We start from the raw sequence: 10,007 nt of genomic DNA on the forward strand, positions 1-10,007 counted from the left end.
AGATGCTTAACCCACTGAGCTGTCCAGGCACCCCTGTTTGAGATTATTGATGCAAAAACGCTAAATAAGGAATTTTATCTCTCATCCCCAAATCCACGTCATACTTAATGGGAAAACACTAGAAGTATCTCCTTAAAGTTAAGAGTCAGTCAAGAATATCCAGCCGTCATGACCGTTTTATCAAAGTGTGACACCCCAAAATGATTGATAAAGTACATGAAAGGTTTTTTTAATTCTGCTTAATCAAAATTACGAAGAGTCGTAAGAGAGATGAACAAATATTTACAACCCATAACATAAAAGGACCAATAGCCCCAGTACATAAAGAGCCTTCTAGAAATCAGTGAGAAGAGTGATCCACATCACTATAGAAACGTGAGCCAAGAGACTATTCACACAAAGGAACTGCAATATAAAGAAGTATAAAGCTGCTTGCTCCATGTCATTTATAAGTGAAATACAAATTAAAACTATACTTGTGAAACCATGTTTTCACCGATCAGTGCTAACACATGAGCTAACACCATTCATCCTGGTAACACCAGTTGCTACTGGGACTGTAAACTGGTACAACCCCTATAGATGACAGTTTGGGCAAAATCTATCAAAATCACGGTTGTATAGCCCTTGGACCTGGCGGTTTCTCTGTTAAGAGAATGATAGGATTGAAAGTATGCAAAATGTACAAGATTAGTCATTGCAATCTTGGTTCATAAAGCAGAAGATTGAAAATAGTCTTGAGTATCTATCAATATAGGATCATAATACACCATAATTTAAGCTTATGTGGCTAATATAGAGAGGGAGAGAGAAATAAGGACACATCAGCATTCCTGAATCAGTAAGTAGAATAAAAGCAAAGTTCAGAACGGTTACTATTTGTATATAAAAAGCAAGGTGGGGGAGTACAGAAAAATACATTTGCTTGTGTGGTTCATAGAATATTTCTGGAAGAGTACACAAAGAACTGGCAACACTGGATGCCTTTGGGAAGGGGAACTGGGTGGCTAGAAGCCAGGACTGTTTATATTCTTTTGTACCTTGTATATACTGAAACCTTCAAAATTAAATTCCCATATAGCACTTGCGTATTTTGAATTCTTAGGATGTAACTTATCTGTATTATTTGTGATCATTAATTACAACTAGATGTATCCTCATTTTATTCATTTATTTATTATTTGGTCAGAAGTTCTGGAAATACTTGCACATCTATTATAAGATTGAATAAGATTGAATTCTTATTATAAGAATTATAATATAATTCTTATAAGATTTATAAGAATTATAAATTATAATTTATATTATAATTATAAGATTGAATCCTTTTGTTTCAGGATCTCCAGCAGAACTATCTCCTACTACTCTTTCCCCCGTTAATCATAGTTTGGGTAAGTTGCAAATTCTTCCCCCCCACCGGTTTACACTATGTGAGTAAATTATATGTCTTCTCTGATAATTACTTTTCATATATATGAGAAGCGGATCCCAATGAATAATCAAATGATTGTTCAAATTTGTGCTTTTTAAAAATGGTAATTTGCCTTAATACTATTAAAACTGTTTTCTCCTGGCATAGATGAGCATACAGACCTAATCTTTCTATTCGTGGAAATCATATTCTTCATGGAAAGTGTTACAACCTATTATGGCTAGATTTATATGGGTATGTTTATTTTAGGATGTATTTTGTAATAGCAGTTATTAATATGAAGTGTATATCTATATATGTGTATATGTATGTATACACACACATGTGTATGGGGGATGGGAGAGGTGTGTGGGTGTGGGTGTGGGTGTAGGTGTACGTTGTGTAGTTAATTCTTGGCCTTCAGTTTACCTCAGTATTTCACAATGTCTCTTTGGTTTCTACACACATTAGGAAAAATTTTCATATTTTTCATGATATTCCTTATGTCTTCTTTTTAAAGATTTTATTTATTTATTGGAGAGAGAGAGAGCACAAGAGGGGCAGAGGGAGAAGCAGACTCCCAGCTGAGAAGGCAGACGCTTAACTGACTGAGCCACCCAGGCACCCCTCCTTGTGTCTCTTAATCAAAGTTATAGAAGTTAAATTCATGTGGCCCTAGTTTTCCCATTAAATATGTAAATTCTTTTGATTCCGTATTCTCTTTTCACTTGCATGCTTTTTGTGTTTTATTACTTTCTGTTCCTTGTGTATGCGTGGGTTTTCTATTTTTGTAACTAGGGTAACTCACGGAGAATCTCCTGTTAAAATAGACAGTGTCAAAAATATGTCGTATTTTGTATCCTATTATTATGATAGAATTTTTCTTCTATCTTTTGGCTTTTAAGTCCAGTCCTTGCTCCAGCTTTCTTCCACTTCATCCTACCCAAAAATTAGTTTTATTATGCAAGTTGATGTACTTTGCCTGCGATGGTTTTATATTTGAACATGAACTTGTATAAAACTACTAGTAGAACATGAGCCACCGTAAAGTCTAAAGAAGATGTTTGAAGATTAGATGACTGTATGAGTTGGGGGAAATCTGAAACATTGGAAATCTGGTATGATCTAATGGAGACCGGAGTTTGTGGTGTAGATGTTAAGTCAGCTTCCTGAGCAGTAGCCAGGGGAGTCTGGGATAGAGCACGTACAAATAGCTGATGATATTCAGTCTCTTCTTGGCTTGAACTGTTCACACAACATTTCTTGCTTTTATGGGTTTGGTTTTTTTCCCCAGATTTGCAGCCAGTTACTTACTCAGAACCTGCATTTTGGTGTTCAATAGCATACTATGAATTAAACCAGAGGGTCGGCGAGACCTTCCACGCGTCACAGCCCTCACTCACTGTAGACGGTTTCACAGATCCATCCAATTCAGAGAGGTTCTGCCTAGGGTTGCTCTCCAACGTCAACCGAAATGCGACTGTAGAAATGACAAGAAGACATATAGGTATGTGTTTTTCCCTTGTGTGAAGAACCGATGCCGCAAACTCATAGTGGGAGCACCGTGTGGTTTACCGCATCAAGGGCTTGTGTGCAGTCGCCTGCCTCGTCTGTCCTTGTCCGTGCACGGCTTCGCTGCTTTCACAGATCCCACTCTTGCCGCTGGCTTCTCTGTATTTGGCACCCTTGGTACTGGGAGGTCCGTCAATTAAAAAAAAGGTGTTAACATTACTTTGCTGAGTCTCTGCCAGTCGTAGGATTGTCGTGTTCAGATTTCAGAATAATAATTTTAACAAATCATGACTTTTTTTCCAGCTTGTTGACATCTCCTAGTATTTCTCCCTCCCGTGAGTTCGTATATTAAGTAATTAAATCCGCTCACCATTAATCTGAAGCAAGAGATTTTAAACAACTGCTATTTAATACGTAGTTGAAAAAAGGAATCAGGGGATCTCAAAAGGTAGTAGTCCCAATATCCTTTTAGCACGTTTGTGAGGTCAAAACTATATTCATAATGCTACTAAGATCCTGTTAGCCTTCTTCACTCTCATTCACTCGTGAATGTACAGTGAAATATTCCAGAAGCTACAAGACGTGATTTTGCAAGCGACTACATGTAGGGTCTGCCGAGAATCCAACTCTCTTCTGTTAAGCCAGGCATTAGAGTTGCAAAAATGTAAAGCATTGCTGTTCTCACTAGTTTTGGGGGGGAGGGGAAATTGTTATTTTTCATAGCCATGTTATTTACGTGAATATGTAATAGGTTTATTATTTAGATTTCTAAATGAATTAATACATTTTTTTGAATCTCAGTTTTAATATCGAGTGTGGTAAGTTTCCATAGATGCAATCCACATAAACAGCGACTCTTTGGGGTCTCCAGTATTTTTTTGGCAGTGAGGTAAAAAAAAAGTTTGAGTGCCACTAATATAACTGAACATAGTTCTCATTACCTTAAAGGAACCTCTTTTAACAGTGGTTTGCTTCTGTTTCTGATGAATTAACCATCGCTTCTTGTGAGAAATAATGCTGGTCACTAAACAGCAAGTGTGATTCTATGCAGGGCTGTGATGTGGCTCTGTGTGGAATTTCTCAGATCTTGTGTGGTGTGCAAATTTTATGTAATCTTAGGTGTCTTGTGGGTAAGGAGGGCTTCTGAATACTCACCCGACCCTTAACTAAAATAGTTCTGTTTCTGCCTGTGTTTTAATTGGGGTTCTGCATACAGATAACAGAAGGTTTTCTCTTCCATATATACTTCTCTACACAATCTTAGATTGCTATAATTCTTGGATCGTCTTTTTACTTTTGATTTCTAACTTATCGGGTGGTTTTGATCAGAGACTATAGCCTGGAAAATCTCTCCTGTTTGGATTTAATCTTTTCCTGATGGTCAAGGACATGTTTGGTGGTTTTACAATAGTCTGTGGTCAGGAGAGGTGGGTGTCAGGTTCTGTGTTTATGTGTTAAATCTGGACTGTAGGTTAGTTTTCTTGTGTCGCATAACACGTTCCCACACACTTACCAGCCTGAAACTACACAAAGTTGTGATATCACAGTTGCTGCGGGTCGGGAGTCCAGGCATGGGTTAGGAGTCTTCTCCGGGTCTCAGAAAGGGAGACCATGGTGTGGACTGGGCCGTGTTCTCGTCTGGAGCTTGAGGTCCTCTTCTGAGCTCATGATTGTTGCAGAGTCCACTTCCCTGAAGTTGTAGCCCTAAGGGCCTCATTTCCTGCAGCCTGGCCGCTAGAAGCTGTTCTCAGCAGCTAGAGGCCACCAGCATTCCTTGCCCTGTGGACCCTCAGTCTTCACAGTGAGCCACGGAGAATCTCTGCTGTTGAACCCGCTCGCTCACATTTTGAATCCGCCTTCACCAGGGACAGCCCAGTCCTTTCTAAGGGATATCACCTGATTAAGTCAGGCCCACCAAGAGAGAATCGCCTCTTCTTGAGGTCAGCTGATTTGAGATCTTAATTACATCTGGAAAAACTCCTTAACAGCGGCACCTGGATTCATGCTTGACTGACTAATAGAGATGTATACACACCAGGGGTGAGAACCTTAGGTGCTGTCTTAGATCTCTGCCTTTCATGGTTGGCTTTTTTAAATCCTTTTGTCTCTAATATTTTGTATGTATTTGATTTGTTAGATTCTGAAAGAAGTCTGTTAAAATCTTCCAGCTTATTCTTTCCTTACCTAATTCTGCTTATCTGTCTAGGGATTTAGTTGTCACCTTAATATGTAATTTTAAAAAGGGCAAATGATTCCAATGTCTTGATTTTTATTTGCTTTTTTTCTTAACCTTAGTGGGATTGTTAAGGAAATAGTATTTATTATAGTGAAGGCATATTTACCCAAAGAGTTAATTCCTTTAAACTTAACTCAATTTCTTTTACTTATTTTAAAATAATACATAATTTGTATGAAATTATTTTACTAGCTGTGTACTTTTCTGCATTGTCAAAATACTTTTGATAAGCATGTGTTATATTTGGAAATCAATAAAATCTTTGTTAAAAAATACTTGGAAAAATATAGAGTGGTGTGTTTCACAGTTAGGCTTCAGAAAAGCATCGCTGTGGGAAGGGTTATCAAAATAGCTTCCATCATTTTAATACTCGTCCAAGAAGAGACTCTTCCAAAGTCATGCTGAAACAGGAAATGTTATAAAACTAATCCCGTATGTATTTTGTTTTAGGGAGAGGAGTGCGCTTATATTACATAGGTGGAGAAGTTTTTGCTGAGTGTCTAAGTGATAGTGCAATCTTTGTGCAGAGCCCCAACTGCAATCAGAGATACGGGTGGCACCCCGCAACAGTGTGTAAAATTCCACCAGGTATGGATACACCAGTGTCAGTCAACCCATCCTGTCAACTTGCTGAGCTTTTCTAGTTGCAGTTAATTTTAGGAATCGGGGGATGATTTGCATGCTCATTTTTTAAGATCTGTTGCCCTTTAAAAATTACTGCCTTACAATGATACTCTTTTTACACAGTTTTTACTTTTTTCAATCATAGGCTGTAATCTGAAGATCTTCAACAACCAGGAATTTGCTGCTCTTCTGGCTCAGTCTGTTAATCAGGGTTTTGAAGCCGTGTATCAGCTAACTAGAATGTGCACCATAAGAATGAGTTTTGTGAAAGGGTGGGGAGCAGAATACCGGTATGAAATACATATTCAGTTCTTAAATTTCCACAATGTAATTCTTTTTTCTTCAGTTCTTTCCATCTCCTGAAGTTTCCATGTATCTGTTTTCCTTAAGGTTATGGCGTCAGCAGAGCTTATGCAAAATAACAAAAGGGAGTTGGAGGTCTCCACACTCACAACTCCTGCAAATGCCTGGGCTGGCATTGCGGAAGGCAGATTTAAGACCTGTTCAGACGCGCATTACTGAAACGTAATGTAGGGTGTGAAATACCATCAAAGGGGTATATTTGAAGGCGTATGTCAGTTCATGCAAGGAGAGACATCTTCACTGGGGCTCTGGGAAGGCTTCTGGTAGAGATGGCACACAATCTAGGTTCTGAAAGATGCGTGGCATTTCAGTTAGGAGGGGTTGGGAAGCTACCATCCTGACACGAGAATGCAGTTCAGTTTGACTGGAGCTCAGAAGGGAAAGAAGAATACGGCTGGACAGCTGAGTTGAGACCAGCTGACTATAAGGTTGAGAGGTAGATAGAAGGGCATACTCGTTCCGCGTCAGGCACTGGGCCGTGTTTTCAGTGCAGTACATCATGCATTTCAGCCTGGCTAAGAATTACTGTTTCTGTGCTCTCTTTTTTTATACGGTTGCAAAAAATGGTTCAAACTAATACTTTGGAAATAGGCTTAGAAAAGATTTGATAATTTGCCCAAGGACACTTCGTGAGTGGTGGGGTTGGGACTTGAAGAAAGCTCTTAACACCCTCTCCAAGGATAGTAATAAGAGTTACATAATTGAGTTCTACAGAAGCTAATTTGTCATCAGGGGATAAGATAGGTTAGGTTAGTGCCATATTAAACAATGGATTGGATTCCACATCAGAGAAAGGGAAGACTTCCTTAGCATCTTTAAGGCCAGAACTATAAATAAAATACTTAGTCCTTCTCCAGCTCATACTGCTACTCTCTGGGCACCTGCTGCATATGAAGGCAGAGCAATAGTATTCCTCTTTCATCTGGCAGTTTGGGCCCTTCAGAATGTATTTCATTTCATTTGGACTCGATTTTCTGTCTTCAACAAATTTTGGGAGGTGTGTGCCTCTTGAGAGGGTGAGACTTGAGGTCTGCTGGTTGAATACTTTTATAAAAATATATATTGTATTATATATTTTTATCCTAGATTGAAGACTTGTCATTATTTTGTCCAAGTTACAAGAATATAGATGTTACATTAGTAGAATAATTCATTTAATCATTTCCCTTTTGAGGTATGATGCCTTTAAAGAATGCAGAGTTGCTTTTTGCCGTGGACTTGAATTGGCCTGAGTTGATATTAAAAATTAGATTCAAATGGTACTATCTGATACCAGGCGTTTAGGTCACACGTTTTTTTTTTTCTTCACGAGATGAGAATATTACAGAACATGGTAGTAGAAATTTAGTGCAATTAAACATGAACTGCGGGGAGAATTCCACGTCTGTTTGTAGCTCTCCTGCTAAGGACAGTTTTTTTTTTTTTCCAAAGATTTTATTTACTTATTTGACAGAGAGAGAGGGAACACAAGCAGGGGAGTGGGAGAGTGAGAAGCAGGCTTCCCGCGGAGCAGGGAGCCCGATGCGGGGCTGGATCCCAGGACCCTGAGATCACGACCCGAGCCGAAGGCAGTCACTTAAGTGACTGAGCCACCCAGGCGCCCCTAAGGACAGTTTTAATTGGTGGAGAGAGGTGCTGCCCTTCGTGCACTGCAGACTCTGCCATTCTTAAAGCCAGAGAGAATTTAAAATCTGTAATTATGAGAAGCAGTAATATACAATATGTTTTTATTGGTATACAGAGTTAGAGATATATCTACTTTGGGTAATAAACTAGTTTCCTTTAACGTTTACAGATCTGAATAATGTCAGGTGCTTCTAGATCTGTGAACTCTTGGTGGTTGCCAGGAACCTTTTGTCCTTAATGACACTGGAGCTGAGGAGGTAGAGCTAATGGGTAGATTTCTAAAACTATTTTTCAGTTTCTGTAATACCAGCATGTTTGCCAATATAAAGATCAGGAAATGTAGTAAACAGGAAATATAGATGTGCAAGAATTTATATTTAAGTGAGAAAGATACCTGAGTTAAGTGAGTCAGTACTGAAATGAGTAAATAGGTAGGGGATAAATAATGTCTCGGGTGCATTTGTGTGCCCAAATAAAAAGAGTGACAGCCTTCTGAAACCTACTCCCCTATTCAGTGGCCTGGATTAAGAATTAGTCTGAAGATTCAGCTAATCTAGTAGTAAATGATCTGATTGAAGACAAGCTAAGAAATACGCAGAATTCAGCAAATGACAGAATCAGAATTAAAAGCGATCTTGGCAAAAGCCCGCAGAAGGCCTGATCTGAGGGAGAGCTAGAAGGCAGGAGGAACTTTCTCTGAGGAGCAACAGGACGAACAGAGGAGGGGAAGATGGATAAGGGTCAGTCTTGCCTCTGCCTCCTGGATGATGTGAGTTAACTTGGGAAATGTGCTGGTGCAATTTTAAGCTGCATAAACCAAAGTGTACTATCTAAATCAAAATAAGGTAGTGAGTTTGTGCGGGTCAGATTTGAGGTTGTGCTTTTATGTTCCACGTATCATGTTTTAGAAATGATCGCATATCAGCATGTCTCACAGTGTATGTCTCAGACCCTGAGACAAGGATTCAAATGCAAGGAGTTTATTCAGGAAATGGAGGAAGCACTGGTAAGGAAGGAGGAAGTAGGGAAGTGAGGTAGGGGAGGGAAGGCAGCCAAAAGCATTATTAAGCCATCTGCTGTATTGGGTGGGTCATTAGAGCTATTCCCCTAAGAAAACATGGGAAACAGTAACGAACATGCAGAATTCTCCCACCCAGAAGGAAAGGAAACTGGGCATTTAAATGCCAGTTCCTGTGTCATTGGGTGGGGGCTGCTACCGGGGAGCTTCATTTCCTAGCACTTGTAGTCTGCTGCACACGTGGCCAGAGCAGAGAAGTTCTCAGGCACAGAAAGTCAGACACGCACCATTGGAAGTTGGCTAGAGAACACTGAAAACTCTGAAGGGTATAGTGGGGCGCTGACTAGAGAAAACCACATCCTTTGAAATACAGTTTTAAATTTTATTGAACACGTGTCACTTGGAGATGAAGAGTTGATAATGGCCTTTTCTCCTGCTTGAAGGGCTGTCACACTGAAGAAGCAAGCTGACTCACCGACTTACTGTATGTAATAAGGCAGAACGCCGATCAGTACGTGCAAGTGACAGGATGTCATTGAACAGTTTATAGTTCCCACAGTCACATTATGTCGAAGTACTAGAGGTGTTTCTTATTAAAAGCCGGGGATGTTGCTCATTGGCTTAGTCAGGGAAAGCCGAACTCTAAAACTCTGAACATTCTGTGATAAGCTTCGGTCAGAATTCTTTTTTTTTGGTATGCTTGAAATTTGAACCCTGTTCCATTTAGACTTTACTTGGTATTTGAGTATCCTCTGCTCTGTGGTTGATTAGTAAGTAGGGTGACTGTATCTGCCGGTTTGCTTAGGACAGTCCTGGTTTGAGTCTTGTCCTAGCCTGATTATCAGTAGTGACTCTCTTCACGCTTAAAGGTGTGTCAGTTTGGATGGTAAGTAGCCAGGTTACCCTCCTAATTTTAATTTGAGGAGAAGATAATGTTTTTGTTAATTTCTTTAAAAGCAAAAAAAAAAAAAAAGTCATTAGAAATATTTTGTTAGACTTTGAGGATTAAATAGTTTTCAAAGTAATAGCTATCCTGACTTAATACTTGTTCAAAAGAATGTTGGTTTTAGTATATACAGCCTTTTAATTTATCTAAATTCTTAATGCATGTCGCTAAACATCGCCATGGTCTTTTAATTTCATAATTCTTTTCTTGTATTCTTTTAAATAGAAGGCAGACGGTAACGAGCACTCCTTGCTGGATTGAGCTTCATCTG

General features: G+C 39.2%; 1 protein-coding gene across 1 annotated transcript in view; it reads left to right on the forward strand.

Moving 5' to 3' along the window:
* The window catches only part of SMAD2 (SMAD family member 2), a gene marked incomplete at its 3' end in the record, with an annotated part of 75,599 nt that extends 65,595 nt beyond the window's left edge, over positions 1 to 10,004 (forward strand). The window contains exons 7-11 of the mRNA XM_021686345.2: positions 1,338 to 1,391; positions 2,706 to 2,918; positions 5,610 to 5,747; positions 5,929 to 6,073; positions 9,962 to 10,004. Coding sequence (XP_021542020.2) covers positions 1,338 to 1,391; positions 2,706 to 2,918; positions 5,610 to 5,747; positions 5,929 to 6,073; positions 9,962 to 10,004 — 593 coding nt within the window. The remainder of the gene's footprint in view (positions 1 to 1,337; positions 1,392 to 2,705; positions 2,919 to 5,609; positions 5,748 to 5,928; positions 6,074 to 9,961) is intronic.
* Between the last annotated feature and the right edge of the window lie 3 nt (positions 10,005 to 10,007).

This window comes from Neomonachus schauinslandi, chromosome 14 (assembly GCF_002201575.2).
Source record: "Neomonachus schauinslandi chromosome 14, ASM220157v2, whole genome shotgun sequence".
Classification (NCBI taxonomy): domain Eukaryota; kingdom Metazoa; phylum Chordata; class Mammalia; order Carnivora; family Phocidae; genus Neomonachus; species Neomonachus schauinslandi.